This window comes from Xiphophorus couchianus, chromosome 11 (assembly GCF_001444195.1).
Source record: "Xiphophorus couchianus chromosome 11, X_couchianus-1.0, whole genome shotgun sequence".
NCBI classification, from domain to species: Eukaryota; Metazoa; Chordata; class Actinopteri; order Cyprinodontiformes; family Poeciliidae; genus Xiphophorus; species Xiphophorus couchianus.
In genome coordinates, this window is record NC_040238.1 from 27,510,019 (window position 1) to 27,527,974 (window position 17,956).

The 17,956-nt window shown below is 40.7% G+C and overlaps 2 protein-coding genes across 3 annotated transcripts; one reads left to right on the top strand and one right to left on the bottom strand.

Moving 5' to 3' along the window:
* Positions 1 to 2,649: 2,649 nt before the first annotated feature.
* micu2 (mitochondrial calcium uptake 2) lies at positions 2,650 to 10,112 on the top strand. 2 transcript variants are annotated; one of them, XM_028031083.1, is made up of 12 exons: positions 2,650 to 2,912; positions 3,332 to 3,461; positions 4,317 to 4,348; positions 4,447 to 4,522; positions 4,648 to 4,695; positions 5,546 to 5,628; positions 6,994 to 7,047; positions 7,130 to 7,227; positions 7,700 to 7,871; positions 7,945 to 8,053; positions 8,136 to 8,293; positions 9,282 to 10,112. In XM_028031083.1, exons 1-12 carry the CDS (start codon positions 2,712 to 2,714, stop codon positions 9,381 to 9,383), a joined length of 1,263 nt encoding a protein of 420 aa, XP_027886884.1. In that variant the 5' UTR covers positions 2,650 to 2,711; the 3' UTR covers positions 9,384 to 10,112. The 2 variants fall into 2 exon arrangements, with proteins under 2 accessions (XP_027886884.1, XP_027886883.1); XM_028031082.1 differs by having other exon boundaries at positions 2,651 to 2,912; positions 3,326 to 3,461.
* Positions 10,113 to 10,161: 49 nt separating this feature from the next.
* LOC114152919 (interferon regulatory factor 2-binding protein 1-like) lies at positions 10,162 to 15,677 on the bottom strand. Its single transcript, XM_028031080.1, has 2 exons — positions 13,620 to 15,677; positions 10,162 to 11,000 (listed from the first exon to the last, which is right to left on the bottom strand). The coding sequence occupies exon 1, from the start codon at positions 15,422 to 15,424 to the stop codon at positions 13,664 to 13,666; it is 1,761 nt and encodes a 586-aa protein (XP_027886881.1). The 5' UTR covers positions 15,425 to 15,677; the 3' UTR covers positions 10,162 to 11,000; positions 13,620 to 13,663.
* Between the last annotated feature and the right edge of the window lie 2,279 nt (positions 15,678 to 17,956).

Genomic DNA, 17,956 nt, shown 5'->3' on the forward strand with positions numbered 1-17,956 from the left:
GCTAAGTTTCGGGAATGTGTATTTTTAATTTTTGGTTGGATCTTTGGATTTAGATACCATATCCAAACATTTGTGTATGGAAAGAATAAAAACATTATTCAATAATGTTTTTTCAATAATGTTACAGCCAGTTTGCAATAAAACATTATTAAAACCAAGTAGAGGCTAACAGATTTGAGACTGACCAGGAGGTTCACTACAGTAGAATGGTTTAGATCCGAACATTATTGTTAAAATGACCCAGTCAAACCCCAGACCTGAATCTAATTTGGTATCTGTGAAGATGCTCTCAAGCTTGAGCTATTTTGCAAAGAAGAATGGTAAAAAAAAATAATCTGAATTTACATGTGCAAAGCTGGAAGAGAGAAACGATAAAAGACTTGCAGCTGCAGCAGAAAGTGATTCTAGGAAGTATTGTCTCATTGGGAATACAAATGCAAACCCGCTTTTTGTTTATGTATGTAAAATGTCTCCGCGTTGAATTTTCTTTCCCTTTTACAATTCTACACTACTTTGAGTTGGGGGAAGAAAATACAGCGAGGTTTGTGGTTGTGATGCGACAAAACGTGAAAAGGTTTTAGGGGTGTGGGTAATTTTTCAAAGCACTGTCTCAGCCAATTCAATCTTCTTTGGTCTTCTGAACTGTAACATGTAACAGCCTTGGTGGAGAATGACAGCTTTTTTTTCTCCACATCCATATCTCCGAGTCCACAGCTGATGCTGCCGGAGCAGAGTTCACAGAGATCAGTCCCTTGGACACCATATACAGAGAAGGAGCCTGCTGTGATATATGAGACAGGGGGATGACGCACAACACACTGCAGGACAAGGTTTCATGTGTGTTGCAGCTCTGTTCCCTTCGCCATCTTTATTTTCCCAAAGTAGTGCATCTTCTTCTGCTGACTCGTTTGGAAATGTAATCGTTTCAATCCATTGTTTCCATCAAAGAAAAAACAATTTTATCAACTAAACATTGAATAACTACCTGTTAAAGCAAGCAGTTACAGCAACATCTCTGGAACCCTTTGACTGACATTGACTGGAGAGAAATGCGAACCCAACAAGAGCTGGAAAAAAAAAGAAAAAGCTGTAACATTTAGACGTTACAATACCTCTGGTAAATCTAATGTAAATACCCTTAGTCAGTACCGACAGTAACCATAAGTTTCATATCATTTCTAATGATATAATTAATCCTGCACACTAGTAGCAATAGCTTTTGAAAAGGTTTTAGAGTTGCACCGATCATAATTTTGCAGCCAATGTCCTATCTCCAATTTTTCCCAAAAATTTAACTTGGTGTAACCAATTCTGATCAATTACCTTTACAGTTTAGAAACCATAAAAAGATATAAGTAAAATATACTGCTCAAAAAAATAAAGGGAACACTTTAAGTGTTAAACACCTGTTTAAGTGTTCCCTTTATTTTTTTGAGCAGTGTAGTTTTCAATGTGTGTGTTCCTGTTTTCCTGCTCTGACTCTGTGCTCTAAAACAGAGTTTGACCATTGTAAAACCAAATTAAAACGATTAGCTGTTTTTAACATTTCAGGTTAACATTTAGCATAGCTAGCCTTGCTAAAATGACAGTCTTTGTGTGTATGCCATTAAGAATAAGTAACAGTCTGTGTGAAATCATAAACGACACGAAACATTTCCAAACCAATCATGTTCCATAAGTTAAAAGCTCACAAGGACAACAGCAGCTCTGCTGTATTTAGTTTAGCCTTCTTGTTATCTCTTGAAGCAAGTCTCACTTTGATGCAGTTTGAAAGGCCAAATGTACGACAAAACAAAGTTAGAGTTTCTTGTAGAAAATTAATTGTAACAATACCTAAGTGCTTTGTAGACATCTGTGTTAAATTTAATAGGTATTGGGGTTAGAAGTTCAAAGATTTTCAGACATCTAGAATTGATTTTATACATTTATCTGAACACAGACTGACTTGTAGTCAGGTGGTATCTTAATTTCAGGTCACCTTGGGTAATGAGCAAATTTTTAAAAAATTCAAGACTAACTATAGGTATTTTTCATGTGAAAACTATCATGTCCTGTCCATCGTTTCACCCATGTGGAGAAGCTGGTTGCCTACAAGTTCCTTGGAAGTTCTGCTCTACACAAACGAAACCTCGAGATTGTCTATGAACCGCGTGAGTGAACTTTCAAAATAAGGACTTCATGTGCTGTCAAAGCAGACAAAATCTTGTCTGCTTTGACAGCACATGAAGTCCCTGTCATTTTTCACACAAAAGTCATATTTGTAAAATGGTTCACAAAGCATCATAATTAAGAGAAATAAAGGCTTTCAAACATCCAACTGTGTGTAATAATTCACTGCAATGTGTTTCATTTAGTTAAACAGTTTCCAAATTGATTTTTCAATTCTGACTTTTTTTGGGACTGGACTAAGCAACTTTTGTAATGATGAATCTACATTATAACATTAGAGCTAATCACCATAAACAAGCACTGCAGCCTTATATAGTTCAAAAAGAAACCTTTCCTGAGTCAAAAACTACTTTAAGAACTATCTCTAAAAAAAATAAATAAAACCAAAGAACTTAATCTTCTGGTGTACATCATGAGCTGAGTGCACGATGTTTGTTCTGGTGACGCCAAAGTGGGCGTTCCGTGACTCGGTCGCTAACTTACAGAGCAGCTACGGAAGCCGTCGCGTTTGCGCAACCAGGCAGCCAGTGAGCGTCCTGAAAATGGCCAGCTGGGGAAAGTTCACCGCCGTCTTTAGGAATGTGGTCAGGAGTTCTCGTGTTCTAAAGACTTCTACAACATTCCGTGCAATTGGTTCCGGTGTTTTGGGCTCTGTCGTTGGAACCGGGGGTCTCTGTTATTACCTCTATCACCATGCTAACGTCAGGAATTTACCCTTCGCTGTACTTGCAGAGGAAGAAAAAGTGAGTACATATTCCGTGGAGATTTATTTTTGATAGAAAATACTTCACCGCTTTATTCGTTTTCCGGTCTGAAAGACTACCACAAACTGCATAAAAGAAGTAGGCATTACTTTTAAAGAAGACGTAAACACTAAGTTATGTTACCTACGCCCTCTAGTGGCGCCTAGAGGGCGTTTAGTACATAGAGTGTAAAAAACCATAAACTTGTTTTCATTTGTAGAGTTTATGGGTAGAATATCAGTTTAAGTTTAAAGTGGAACATGCTTTGGTTAAAGTTTATCTTAAATTTACTCATAGCTAGATGTTCCTGTATCGTTTAGGTAAAAACTGTGCCTGGTTGGTGCCACAGAGGAGATGTTTACTGATTAGATCAGTATGACAGAAACTTTCTGATTATTTTGCCCTTTGTACAGTTGCAGGAACCTGCAGCTCCTCAGCTGTCTGCCAGAAAGGTCCGCTTTACCCAGTTTGCCTCAGTGATGTATGATATGGAGCCCTACATGACCCCGAGGGACTTCCTGTTCTCCGTCATGCTGGAACAAGTAGATCGTAAGCTGCACACATTTACTACACACACCCACACACACCTTGTAATATCCCTGCTTCCTAGGTGCTCGCAAACAGCATTTCAAACCACTTAACCTGAGTGACAACAATCCTACCCTATTTGAATTCTTGTCCTGTGTTTGCTTCATTAAATAACATAAAAATTACGTTCAGTTTTTTCCGCAATAAAAAAAATATTTCATCTATTAATCTATTATCTATTTGAATCATCTAGATTCAAATAGATAATAGATTAATCCTGAAGAGATTAAGTATCTCTTTCAGGATAATTAATCTTTCAAAATTCAGTTTGCTGTTAGCATTTGAAAAACAAACATCATTTATTGAGGAGCAGATGGGATTTCCAAGCTAACATACTTTACACAAACCAAATAAATTAGCTTCATAATCAGTGATCATAAATGTTGTATGTTACCATTGTTCAACTTGGATTCAGAAAAAAATAAATAAAATCATTCCTGCCAGCATAATTCTTATTTTATAGAGTATTATCATGTGTTTTCCAGGGCTGCTATTAACAGTTATTTTAGTTATCTACTAAAAAAATAGTTTTATAATTATTCTGCTATCAGAATATCAGAATTTTTTTTTATCCTGAATAAATTTGCCCACTTAACCCTTTTTATACAATATAAAAATGTGCTAAAAGATGAAAAGCAAATCATAACATTTCTTTTTTTTAAATAAGAAAATAAACTTTCGGTGTATCATTTATAGCAAAAGATGCATCGGTAGCGAAAGAAACACTTCTAACATCAACACGTGAAAAGCAATTTTTAATTTTTTTTTTTGCTTCATTATCATCAATACTCTGTTTGGTCTTTGTTTTGTTTTTAGGAAAGCTCAAAAAGAGAATCTTAACAACTCAGGTATGTTTACAGTTTCACTGTGTGAAAACTCTTCATCCGGAGCACAGTGCCGGGGGTTTTGTGGTGACGGTATCTGTCTCCTCGTGCGCTCTTGGCAGGACGTCGACAAGATGTTGGCGACTGCCTCTAAAGCTCGTCCCGGCAGCGATCTGTTCAGAAAGCTAGGAGACAACGGTGAGCTCTCTGGCCTTCTGCCGCACATCTGAATGTTTTATGGTGATGTTCACTTACTTTTTTTTTCTGTCTGCTAGGTTCTGTTTAACTAAAGACTGTAAAGTGTATTTGTGTGTGCCTTGCAGGTTTAATATCCTACACAGAGTATCTCTTCCTGCTGACCATCCTGACCAGTAAGTTGACTTTGCTGTGTTCATGATCTTGTGGTTTTATTTGAAGCAGGACAATCTATCAGCAGCTTTGCTTCCATTGACCATATAATTGTGCATATTGGACATAGGGAGATAAATTATCTTAATGAAAATACTCCAGTTAAAAAAATTTTATATTTTTTTTTTTTTACTAAAACAATTTTTACACTTGGATGAGGTGGTTTTCTTGACTGTATCAAAATCATTTTACAGTATTTTTACAAACTTGCTAATGAAACATTTTTTTCATCAGATGAAACGTTAAAGGGTTAGTAGAGGAGCAACGATGTATTGACTTCCTGATGACAGTTTTATGAAGAATAAGAATTTTTAAAGAGACAGCGGGACAATTTCAAAGCATTAAATTACAAAGTCAAATTTCTTTAAAGTCATATTTGATATCTGTAGCAATTTTATAACTGAAGATAATCAAACAATGTCAATTTTCATTAAAAAAAAAACTTGAAAACTGAAAAAAACTCAGAAATTTTCTAGAAAGAAATTTGGAAATGTCTGCATTTCAAAAATCCAACGGGTTTTTTTCTAGAAAATTTATCTCAAAATTTCCAAGTTCTCTCCAGCAAATTTTTGGACTTTTCATACTGTGAAATTTCCAGTTTATTTCTAGAAAATTTCTGAGTATTATTAAATCTGTATTTTTCTGGCAAATTTTTGACTTCCAGAGCTTAGAAAGGTCCTTGTTTTTTCATGAAAATGTCTGGGGGGGTTTTCTTCAGAGGAAATTTACTCCTCTCTATTTTCTATCCACAGTTTTGCCAATATGCTGTCGTCAGTAATGAATTCCTGAATGAGATGATTGTCTCTCTTGCAGAGCCACGGACCGGGTTTGATATAGCTTTCCAAATGCTGGATGTGGACGGCAATGAGCAAGTGGACAAAAAAGAGTTTCTTACGGTAAGACTTTGCTTGGAAAAAAAATAAGACTTCTTTTTTAGATGGCGAACTGTGTAATTACTTTAAGTAACAATATCAGTATTTCAATATTTCAAATGTGTGTGCACTCAAATGTGAAAATATTGCCACTTTAATGCTGCTGAGAGCTCGACTGATGTTGCCGCAGCTGTAAGTATGAACCAGGCTCCACGCGAAGGTGAGGGAGAGCTGCATTCCAGTCGCTCAACTGTTCTTCATCTGCCTTGCGCTTGTCTTTTCGGTTTTATCCGTCTGTTTGAAGCCACCTGACTTGTTTTTGGTTCCAAGCAGACTTCTCCTGTCTGCCGCTTAGCTTAGACCTCGGCTACCTTTTGTCTCATGCGAAGGCATGTTGGCCTGTGTTGCAACTTGTGTTTCATGTTCCAACGTGGCGCAGAAAGAGCAAAACATCCAGCAAGTAGCAGCAGTGCATGGATTTTGACGTTGGTCTCTTTTGACCACTACTTTTTGCTTTTGCTTTGACTTTTTTTTTTTTTTAAAGTTAAAGCAACCACAGTGAATCTGTGTTTTGTTGATTCTGAAAGTGAAAAGAAGGACGTAGAGCTCATATTAGCTCCCAGAGGAGAGGGCGAAATATAGTGCCCCACAAAAGTATTCACATTCCATGAACCTTTTCACAATGTGTGTCCATACGACTATAAGTTTGAACTTGTTTTAGTTTTTTGTTGTTTTTTTTGTGATAGATGGAACACAACAGCTTGACCATGTAATTGCGCAAATTGGAATTAGAAAATAAATTTGCTCAATAGAAACACGCTCATTTAAAGAAAAAAAAAACTCAAGCTTTTCAAAAAGTGTTTTCTGAAGTGCAAGAAAAACGATGCATGGTTTTCAACATAAAGATCTGAAGGAGGGAAATTTTGTTTAGAAACTTCATAATCCATTCTATTTATGGTTCTGGTTCTGTGTGTGGTTTTTATTTGCTTTTTATTTATTGTTTTTGGCTTGTTGTTTGGATATTCCATAATTTCCAGGCCCAGTGTTAAGTGTTCCTAAATAAAGTAACTTATATTGGTATTTGAGAGAACCAACTTGTATTATTATGCCAGTATAATAATACTAGCATTATAACACATTGACATTGACATTGGGTACTGTGTGGCAAAAATGTTAAGTCCAAAGGGTGTGAATACTTTTGCGAGAAAAAGTCTTGCTAGAAAGATTTAGCAAATATAAAATTCTGTATTCAGTGAATGTTGGTAATGAGCTGTATGAAATGTGTGTGAGTGAGTGTGTGTGTGAACACATGAAGTTTCTATAGTTTCAAGTTCATGACAAAATTGAATTGAATGAATGAAAAGACAATGTTTTCATTTTCTGCTGAAGCTCAAGAAGATCATCAGCAAGAGTAAACTGAAACCTCCCAAGGACGTGGCAGAGGTGTGTGTGCACATCTTATTTGTTTTTCTCATGCATTGTCATCAGTTTCTATAGTAACAGGACAATTCATGAATGATTCCAGAAATCGGCAGAGGAAGGGGCGGCGGTAAACACGTCACTTCAGGCGTACTTCTTTGGAAAGAGAGGAGACAACAAGCTGAAGTACCAGGAGTTCCGCAGGTAGGAGAAGCCGTCACGGTTCTGTTTCTGCCAGGATCTCGTCAAGTCGCCTAACATTTTGGATGGAGATAGTAATGGCACAAGGTTTCTTGCAATTATTTCTAAAGTTGCCCCACAAAGTAAGTGATCTCGATTTCAAAAACTCACAAAACAACGGCAAAGTCCCAGAGGGACAGATTCTTGAATACATAAATATCATTAGAAAATTGTTTTATGTTCTGATACGTTAAAACATCAATCTGAAAGATTCCTGGGTTGGTTTTTTTCACTATCACCAGCTGTGTTTCCCTCACAAATGTGTGCAAAACTTTGTCGATATTCTGCTAATGTGGAAAAAACAAAATTTTTCTAAAAGTCCTTAACTTGCATAGCAGAACCCTTTGCATGTTTGGAGCTACAGTAGGATTCCCCTCCAGTTGGACTGTGGGGCCTCGGCCCGTTCCAGCTCCTGTAAACAATCTCTGTTGCTCAGATTCATGGAGGACCTGCAAGCTGAGGTCCAGGAGATGGAGTTCCTGCAGTTCTCCAGAGGCATGGACACCATGAGAAGGGAAGACTTCGCCGAGTGGCTGCTGCACTACACCAACGAAGAAGACAACGAAATCTACTGGGAGAACATGAGGAAGAAGATCCCTGCTGGTCAGGTACGGAAACTTCGTCCTCCATCAGGACGAGACTCGCGTGGATCAACAGTCAACAGGCGCGTTTCCCTTCCAGAGCATCACATTCGAGGAGTTCAAAGCCTTCTGCCTGTTCACCAACAACCTGGAGGACTTTGCCTTCTCAATGAAGATGGTCACCGAGGCCAACCGTCCTGTGGGGATCGGTAAGGCCTCGCCGTTGGGTTGAAATGGGCAGATACGGTTCATCCAGCACATGAGAGCGTCCTCCCCGTTCTTTTGATACAGCCCAGTTTAAGCGAGCCGTGAAGATCGCCACGGGCCATGAGCTGTCGGAGAACGTTCTGGACACGGTGTTCAAACTCTTCGACTTGGACGGAGACGACTGCCTGAGTCACAAGGAGTTCATGGGAGTAATGACGGACAGAGTGCTGCGGGGCCTGAAGGTGAGCTTCCACTTTCGTTTTTATTTTTTTTTATACGAAGTAGCTTTTTTTTTTTTTTTTTTTTTTTTTTAATCCCTCCAGGGGGTCTTTTGTGGGACAGGAAACGGGGAAGGAGAGGGGGGAAGACATGCGGCAAATGTCGTCGGGTCCGGGAGTCGAACCCGCGACGGCAGCGTCGAGAACTCATGGCCTCCAAATATGGGTCGCGCTAACCGCTATGCCACCACGGCACGCCCACGAAGTAGCTTTTTATTGGCAGTTCTGATTAGTGCGGTTTTCTGGCAGATCAACCAAACTTTAAAAAGCTTCACTTTTTTTGTCTGTAAAAGTCACTAAGTTAGCACCAGTGGGTTGACTATTGTTAACCGCACTTTTCAAATCCTGCCAAGATTATTCCACCAGAATACAGCTACGTAACGATCAAGCGCTTCAATTTTTATCCTCTCTCTTCGTTTATAAGGAATTGATACAAACTTGTTAGTTCTCTGCCAGTGGTAGCATTTTGCATCTTGTACAGTAATATCACCACGGCTCTTTCTACTGAGTCGGTTGGTTGCACTTGTTTTTTTTTAGGGATATGACAGGTTACAGGACTGATTATAAATACATCCCACACTTTTCAGATCCCCTCTCCCTCACTTCACATCTATACACTATTTTGTGTGGGTCTGTCACCCACCAAAATGAGGCATTTCATTATATTTGAGTTAACTGGTGATGTTTGATGTTTTACTATTTTTGCTTTTGGATATTTGTGAAGTTTCTTGCTGTAAGAGGAATTACAAAAAGGACTTTGACTGAAATGATCCCAATGTGAAAATGTGCCATAATCCAAATCAAATGTTAAATGTTTTTGTGTGTGTGCAACCTTTATGGTTTAAATGGTATTGGATTTTTATTCCAGGATATATCAGAATTACAATTAAAAATAAGCGGTTGAAAGGCGACACATTCAGCTTCACCTCCTCCCTCTGTCTCCTGACTGCAGGTGCAGCAACAGACTGGCATCTCTGGCTACTGGAAGTGTGTGAAGAGAGAGACCCTGAAAGGGGCCAAGGAGGCCCTGGGAGACATCAGCTGCCCCATCTGACATGTTCACACGTCCACCACGGCATATAGTTATGTTTTATATTATTAAACAAATGGTGTGAGTGAGATTCTACATCTATGCACATAAAAATATAGGATAATACCACTGCCTTATATGAAATCTATAGAGCTCATTTCTGTCATGAAAGAGAAAAATCAAAGCCCAAGAATAAAAGAAAATGACAGGAAGTCATAGTTTTGACTTTCAAATTCATAATTATGAGAATCAGTCATAATTTTGAGATATATAAACAATTCTGAGATATAAAGTCATAATTATGAGATACTGAAGCAAGCCTCCTTAGAGAAACAGCATGACTATCGATCTTATAATTTGAGCTTTGACTAATAATGAAGTTGAAAGTCAAAATTCTGACTTCTCTTGACTTCCTGTTGGGCTTTTATATTTCTTTCATGGCAGGAATGAGCTTCTGTGAAAAAACACATTCACACTCCAGCTAAAGTGTGGGGCTTTGTCATTTACAAGCATTTCACATAGGAACTAGCTGATTATTTTTGCATTCAGGATATATATATATGTTTGTACTTAATCAGGTTTAAAGTTTCCAATCCCTTTGTTTTCCTTGTAAGTCAATGTGTTAAACTCGGCTGAAACGTCTGTATTTGAAATGAGTGCATGTTTACAGTGCCATCAGGAGCTTTTTAATGTTTGGTGTGGGGATTTTCGTGTTTCTTATCGACATTTAAATAAAGTTTCCCCAGAAATCCATTTGGAGTCTTAATCCTTTGAAATCAGCAGCAAAGGAGTAAAGCAGATGTGACTATTTAGTCCTTTATTGTAGAATTGACCTGTTCAGATCACATAAGTGTGGGTTAACCATTCGATGTGATGCTAATTATCTTACCATACATAGAATTCAAAAAGTAAATAGACAAAACAAGCATACATCTGTGATAGATGGACTAATTAGTGACTGATGCCAAAGGTTATCAGTGAATACAGCATACACAGCTACAATAAAATTACACTGAGCATGAAGCCATCTTTGGTCTTCTTATCACTATAAACAAATACATAGAAATTTGTATTGTATCAAAAATAGAAATTACATAGCCATATTGAAAGGAAGTTCACATTTGAAACATACAACAGAAGAATACCTACGAGACATAATGTGGGATTACATTTTTTTTTTTTTTGCACTCCTTGGCTTTAAGGACCAAATGGGGGTTTGTGTTCAAAACATTCGATTTTTTTTCTTCCTTTTTTCTCTCTAAAGAAGTGCATTACTTTAGCCAAGTTATCAATCAATAACGCTGTCCTGCATCGGTTTAATACACAATGCAATATTTAGAACAAACCAAGAAGGGAAAAAAACAAACAAAAATAAAAAAAACACAAATCAGATTGTCAGACAAACGTGTGCTTTCTGTCCTGGGCCGTTTGAGCCACTTGGAGCGAGGAAGAACGGCTGATCTGAGCCTCTTCCTCTTCCTCACTGGTGACTTTTCTTGTCTTTACTAACTGATCCTGGTTTAGTTTGTCCTCCTGGAGCTTTGGACTTACTCTGCTTATGGAGGCACGCTTGATGAAATGCAGCCGAAGTGGACCTCTGCTTGAGATAAAAAGGGAAGTGCTTTCGAAGTGTTTGATCCCCTGGAGAGAAAGGAACAACAGATGGAAAACTTAATATGGAAAAAAAAAACAGGCCATTTAGTTTCACACAGGTTGATTTCAGTAGAGGCAGGGTTATCCATGCTACTATTGTACAAATACTTCATTTCACTATGAATTCCTGGCAGCCATTCTTATGATAAAACAAAGACAAATGAACGCCGACAGAGACAATGGAAGAAGAAAGGTTATAGACAGACAAAGAATTGAAGGACAAATTAGTTTTTATGTTTTTGGTTTTCAACGTGTGGCACTCTGTATTGTCCGAATGTGAAGGTGAGGCCCAACAGACTTACTTACACAAGCGGAGTATTACAACCTTTGCCATGATTCTCCACTTGATGCATAAATATAAAACTTTGAAATGGTGGAAGTGGGAAGGTTTAGAAGGAGATTGGAGTAGAGGAGAGAAACAAGAGTAAATAAAACAAAAGTCAACAAGTCTACCTCTAAACCTGCAAAAAGAGAAAAATAAAAAAAACAATAGGCCTTCGCAGCGCTTTGCTGCTCGGGCCTAAAAAAACAAAAGAGAAACCACAACATCTAACTAATAATTTGGTTTTTATTATGTATGCACAACATAAAAGCACGAACATCGATATCAGCCAATATTAGACATTTTTTGACATATTGGTATCAGTCAGATAAGTAAAACTGAGCTGAAATTGACAGCTGATATTTCCATATTGTTGCAGTTTGTTTCTTTAGGGTGAGTGGATAATGTGACTGACAATAATGCAGGATTGTGGGTAGCTTAACCGATCCAGTGAAGTCAGCATTGTGTTTTTCCCCCACAACCCAAGTTGTCAAAAGGTTAGTGAAATATACATAAAATATTGGTAAATATCGGTTTGCGGCCATAATAGCAATATTAAATATCAATATCGGCCCAAATTGTTATATCGGTGCATCCTTACTTTCTATCATTAAATCACTGTTTTGTTTCTGACTTTGAAGATTTGAATGCCAGATGTAGAAGTGCTTCATAAATCTAATGTATCTTTATCGATCAATAACAGACAAAGGTATTGATAGAACATTTAGATGATTGGACAAGAAACATCAGTAAATTAAAATGAACTCAATTTACATTCTGATTAATTTTTTTTTTTTTAGGGAAATTGTTTACAGACACTTCATAATTCATTTTGTTTATGGTTTTGATTGGGTACTTCTCATTTCTGTTTTATTTATTGATTTTGTGTTTTACTTTGGATGTATAAAATATCTTCCAGTTCTTGTGTTACATGTTCTTTGTAGAGTTAAAAGTTATTGGTTTTGTCAGGGCAAATTTGCATTATTATCTCATCAGTATATTTCTTGCAAAATCCTCTCAAAACAATAATATCGCTAATCGCAATAATTACAGGGACAATTTACTGTTCAGCAAAATTTGCTATTGTGGCAGATTTAACCCTAAATAAATGATAAAGTAAAACTAGTCATGAACCATCTTTATATTTGAATGGATGCATATTTCTCTAAGTATTCAAACAAATCGGTGATAGAATTAAAATTTGTGATGCTTAAAATCAAAACTAAATGCCACTGAAACCTATAAAATCAATCAATTCATTAGTTCAAGCTATTTTCTTTTCTTTTTTATTCCAGAAGTGAAAACTGGCAAAAGAGAATCCCAGACCATTAATTTATTTACATTATTTATTTCCAGCTTTCCGCTCTGTCTTTAAAGATGGAGTGACTGTTCAGACACTGGACTGCATGAGGCGCTCAGAAAGCCTTTTTCCACCTGGTCTTTGAATGCACCGCAGCAAAGCTCTGCAGGATGTTCTTAATGTGACAAGTTTTTTTTTTGTTGTCTTGAATATGAACTGTAGAATTCAGCGGGTCCACCAGACGCTGGAGCGGTGACTGTGCAACCAAAATATGAACAATTTACAAGGGTTAAACCTTCCTGAATGTCAAAACCTGGAAAACTGAGAATCTCTAGACATGTTTGGTTTGAGACATTAAACATTTTCTTTCAATTCTTTGAAAATGTGCACGCAGTCTTTGATATTGGCTTTATGGGGATTTTCCCAAGGTGGCCTCAGAAAGGGGCATGGGACCAAAAATCTAGAACATAAAATATATCTCATCTGTCAGTTGTACCCGTAACATGTTTGCTATTACTTGTATACATGTGTAGTGAAGTAAGTTTCCCTTAGTTGCTGTTGATTACTGGGAAAATACATAAAATAATTTTTACTGTGATAAAATTTCTTGTATTTTAATTGATTGGAGTACGGCAGAAAAAGGCAGATGCCCAAGGCGCCATTCCTGCAGATACAACTGCTTGCACATTTATTTTACAAGCCTACAAAGTTAAGCAGTGATTAATTGTGATTAATCACAGCACTAGAATGTGATTAATCTGTTTAAATTCAGTTAATTGACAGCACTAATATTTTTATAAATAATAACAATTAAGTCATAATTTTTGCATTTCAGGCTAAAATAAAACCTAATTAGGTATGTTATATTTTATTTTTACTTTTTGTCTAAATATCTAAGCCTCCCAGCCCTAACTGGGTTCAACCTCATAACTTAGTGGTTTGAGACCAGACATTGATGTGACACAGGGTTCCCTGTCCATCTTACCATTCACCATGATAGGTCGGAGACGTCGGGAGGTCAGCGGGGGCTCACTCCTCCTTCTTTACCGTCACATCTCCATCTCCGGCCAGGATGGTGGAGATTTCCCCCTGCATGAAGGCCCAAGGCACGTTGGAACCGGCCAGGGGGCAGCGCTCCCCGCTCGGGCAGTACACCTCCCCTCCCTGGCCCTGGCTGCGGATGAATGCTCGGGTGCAGGGGAAGCAGAACTTGTGGTGAGGGACGGAGGGACACTGGACAAAGTGTGTGTCCTCCAGGCGCTCTCTGCAGAGCGTGCAGCAGAGCAGGGTGCCCTGCGTGCTGCTCGTGCTCTCCCCGGTGTTGGCGTTGCTGCTCGTGCTCATGCTCTGGCCCATGGATGCCTGGGAAGCCGAGGTGGAGGCGGTGGATGGGCTGCTGCTGGTGGAGCGACCGGCTGCCAAGGAGTGGGCTGCGGACATGCCTGGGCTGTCTCTGGGCATCTGACTGGAGCTCAGACTGTCTGTGACGCCCATCAGGGCCGAGATGGGCGACGGCTGGCTGTGGAGGCGCGGCGGCCCTTCCTGAGGGGCCGCCATGCCGGGCAGAGGCTCCGAGTAGGCGCTCCGGGGCCAGGACTCCCTGGCTGGGTGGTCAGGTCTCCCGTCACTCTCTCCGTTTTCCGAGCCGGGAGAAGCTTTCCGGCGTCTGGTCGTGCTTTTTGCCGGACCCGGGCGGCCTGTCGCCGCCAACGACAGCACTGGGTCCGGCTGGGGCAGGACCTCTGGGATGGGCGGCTCCTTGAACATCCTCACGCTGTCGTTCAGGAGTTCGGACAGCCCACGCCAGTCCCCTGTACCCTGCCGCTTCTCGTACTCCACGTATCGCAGGCCAGAATTCACAGCTTTGCCTACATCTTTCGCCGAATCCCGGAACATCTGTCGGACCAGGTCCGGGATCCCTGAGAAGATGATCCCGGAGCCCACGGGATACTCGACGAAGACCTTCAGCTCAAACTCTGGAGTTGTGCTGGCATCAAAAGCCAGGACGCGGCCCTGGAGGTTGTGGTCTTTCCTGAAGCGGACATTGAAGGGGATGGAGTTGCTCAGAGCCACCAGCACGTCTCGCACCGCTTTGGGTCGGTTCGGCCAGCCTTCCACCCGGTTTCTGGCCACTTCGTTCAGTTCGGCCATCACCTCATTGTTCCTCCACACTGCTGGATCTATACCCACAAGGGCAGAAGTGCTGGCGCCCACCCCCAGAGACACCGCCTGCCTTCTGCCACCCTCACCCATGATGGGCCCGGCTGAGACTGCGATGGGTGTGCTGGCAGTTCGGGAGGCCGATAACGGGGCTAAAAGCCCGTGAGGACCCGCCACCAACCCCTGAGCTATCAAGGCGTGAGAGATGGTGCTGTGGAGCCCGGGCACTGCACCGGTCACAACCCGGCGGGTGTTCGGGCTCTGTCGGCTTCCCTCCGATAAAGCCACGTCCTCAGCTCGGTGCAAGCCGTTAGGGAGCCGGGAAGACACCCCATATTCCCCCCTGCCCCTGTCTACGCGCTCACTATGCTGCCGCCCCGTTTCGACGGTCCCCACCGAGCCGGGTTTGCTTTGCTGGGGTCCGGGAGACCTGCCGTCTAACACCCCGTGCGTGCTCTTCAGCTGCCGCGCAGTTTCAATCAGGAGCTCGATCCGGTCCGCGCCGTCGTAGTTGACACATCCCCGGCACACCGCTTCGCTGAACTCCCACAGCATGGCCCACGGCATCTTGGGCAGATCGCAGAGGTAGCACCACTGCCGTCTGGAGGAAGGCTGCGAGGCGGAGGACATGTTGTTTACAGGCCCGACACTAAACTTTCTTCCCTCGGAGGCCTACACGACACAGTCTGCGGTTCTCTGCTAATTCTCAGTCTTCGGACACCGACGGCCACATGCCACGTTTTATGCGACGAAAATACAACGCAAACTAAGCTTGGAAGGCGGTTTTTGGCGACAATACTTAACGTTAGCGACGTCTTCTTTTTCGGTTTGTTCGTGTCGGTCTGTGTGGAAGGAAGTAAAATGTTACTAGACACCGGAAACACCAACGCGCCTAGAGCGCGAAGCATTTTGGGTAGTGGTGTTTTTAGAGCGAAGCCACCTCGTCGCCGAACTCGTTGGTAGAAAAATGGAGAATATTCGCAACACGAAGAGAAAAAACGAACTTTTGTCACTTTAATTTTTACATAATAAAATAATCATTATTATCTACGGGCTCCGGTGGCCAGGACTTGCTATAATTAAGTTGTTCCCACGAAATAAGTCGTGGCCACTATATAATTACTAAAAAATAAAATGAAATAACAAATACAAAAGCCATTACTATTGACTAAACGGATGAGCAATGTCATATACATATATATATATATATCAGTGACAGTTTAAAAGCCCACTGACGCTTTCTGGAGTCAGGTTGCGCGCGCATCCTTGTGTTAAATAAAAAAATCCATCAGACAAGCCCGCTCTGAATATAAAACGAAACTGTGACATCACAATATGACTCCAAAGGCAGAATTCTGACATCAACAGCTATATAAGCTCGTCACATCGATCTACTTTCATCACAGCCGTTTAGCAGCCGTTGTTGATACATTTCGCTTGAGAATTTATCTAGCAGTACACAGTAAGATTTTCAACTTTGTTTGGTGCACATTTCTTTTGCAGATTTACATCAAACTTGACGTGAAATCTTTACTAAGTTTCTAGATAAGTGATTTTAGCTTACAACCTAAAACAAGCAAAGTTTACAATGCAGTCCAACCAGCCTACAGTCGAAGAGGTTACATCCGACAACATTGTCGAGAAGGAAATAGAGCCACCCAAGACACCCAAACGCAAAAAGAAGAAGGTGTCATTTGCAGTCTGGTGGGAGCTGCACGCAACTGAGGAGCAAAAAATGTCTGCTGAAAATATCGAACAGCAGGACGCCTCACTGGCGATCGAAAATGAATCGATCGCCAAAGGACTGGAGAAAGTGGATCAAAAAGGGGACAGCCAGCCACCTGAGATTGAGTCCAATGAGAAGAACCAGGTACCATTTAAAACCTGGTCGGAGGAACACGTTCCCATTGACCAAGAGATTGCTGCAGGAAATATTGAAAAGCAGAACGATTCACTGATCAGTGAAGAAGAGTCCATTGCTGGAGTGCAGGAGACAATCAACATAGCAGAGAAGGAACAGCCCTCTAAGTCTAAGGAACAGCCACCAAAGACGAGGCGCAAAAAGGTTAAAATGATACCATTTCAAATGTGGTTAGAGAAACATGCCCCTGCTGATCTTAGGATTTCAGATGAAAATACTGGAATGGAAGATGTTACACTGGACACCAAACAGGAATCGATCTCTGTACTGAAGGAGACACCAGAGAAGGAACAGCCCTTTAAGTCTGGTGCTGAAAATGTTAAAAAGCAGGACACTTTTCTGCTTAAAGAAGAAGGTGATCAGGAAGATTCCTTAGAGAAGGAGATTTGCAAAGAGGAACCTGCAATTTCTACAACAGAACTGGTCACTGAAAATAAATCCATCTCCAGTTCACAGGAGAAAGTGGATCAAAAAGGGGACAGCCAGCCACCTGAGATTGAGTCCAATGAGAAGAACCAGGTACCATTTAAAACGTGGTCGGAGGAACACGTCCCCATTGACCAAGAGATTTCTGCAGGAAATATTGAAAAGCAGAACGATTCGCTGATCAGTGAAGAAGAGTCCATTGCTGGAGTGCAGGAGACAATCAACATAGCAGAGAAGGAACAGCCCTCTAAGTCTAATGAACAGCCACCAAAGACGAGGCGCAAAAAGAATAAAATGATACCATTTCAAATGTGGTTAGAGAAACATGCCCCTGCTGATCTTAGGATTTCAGATGAAAGTACTGGAATGGAAGATGTTTCACTGGATACCAAACAGGAATCGATTTCTGTACAGAAGGAGACACCAGAGAAGGAACAGCCCTTTAAGTCTGGTGCTGAAAATGTTAAAAAGCAGGACACTTTTCTGCTTGAAGAAGAAGGTGATCAGGAAGATTCCTTAGAGAAGGAGATTTGCAAAGAGAAACCTGCAATTTCTACAACAGAACTGGTCACTGAAAAGAAATCCATCTCCAGTTCACAGGAGAACGTGGATCAAAAAGGGGACAGCCAGCCACCTGAGATTGAGTCCAATGAGAAGAACCAGGTACCATTTAAAACCTGGTCGGACGAACACGTCCCCATTGACCAAGAGATTTCTGCAGGAAATATTGAAAAGCAGAACGATTCGCTGATCAGTGAAGAAGAGTCCATTGCTGGAGTGCAGGAGACAATCAACATAGCAGAGAAGGAACAGCC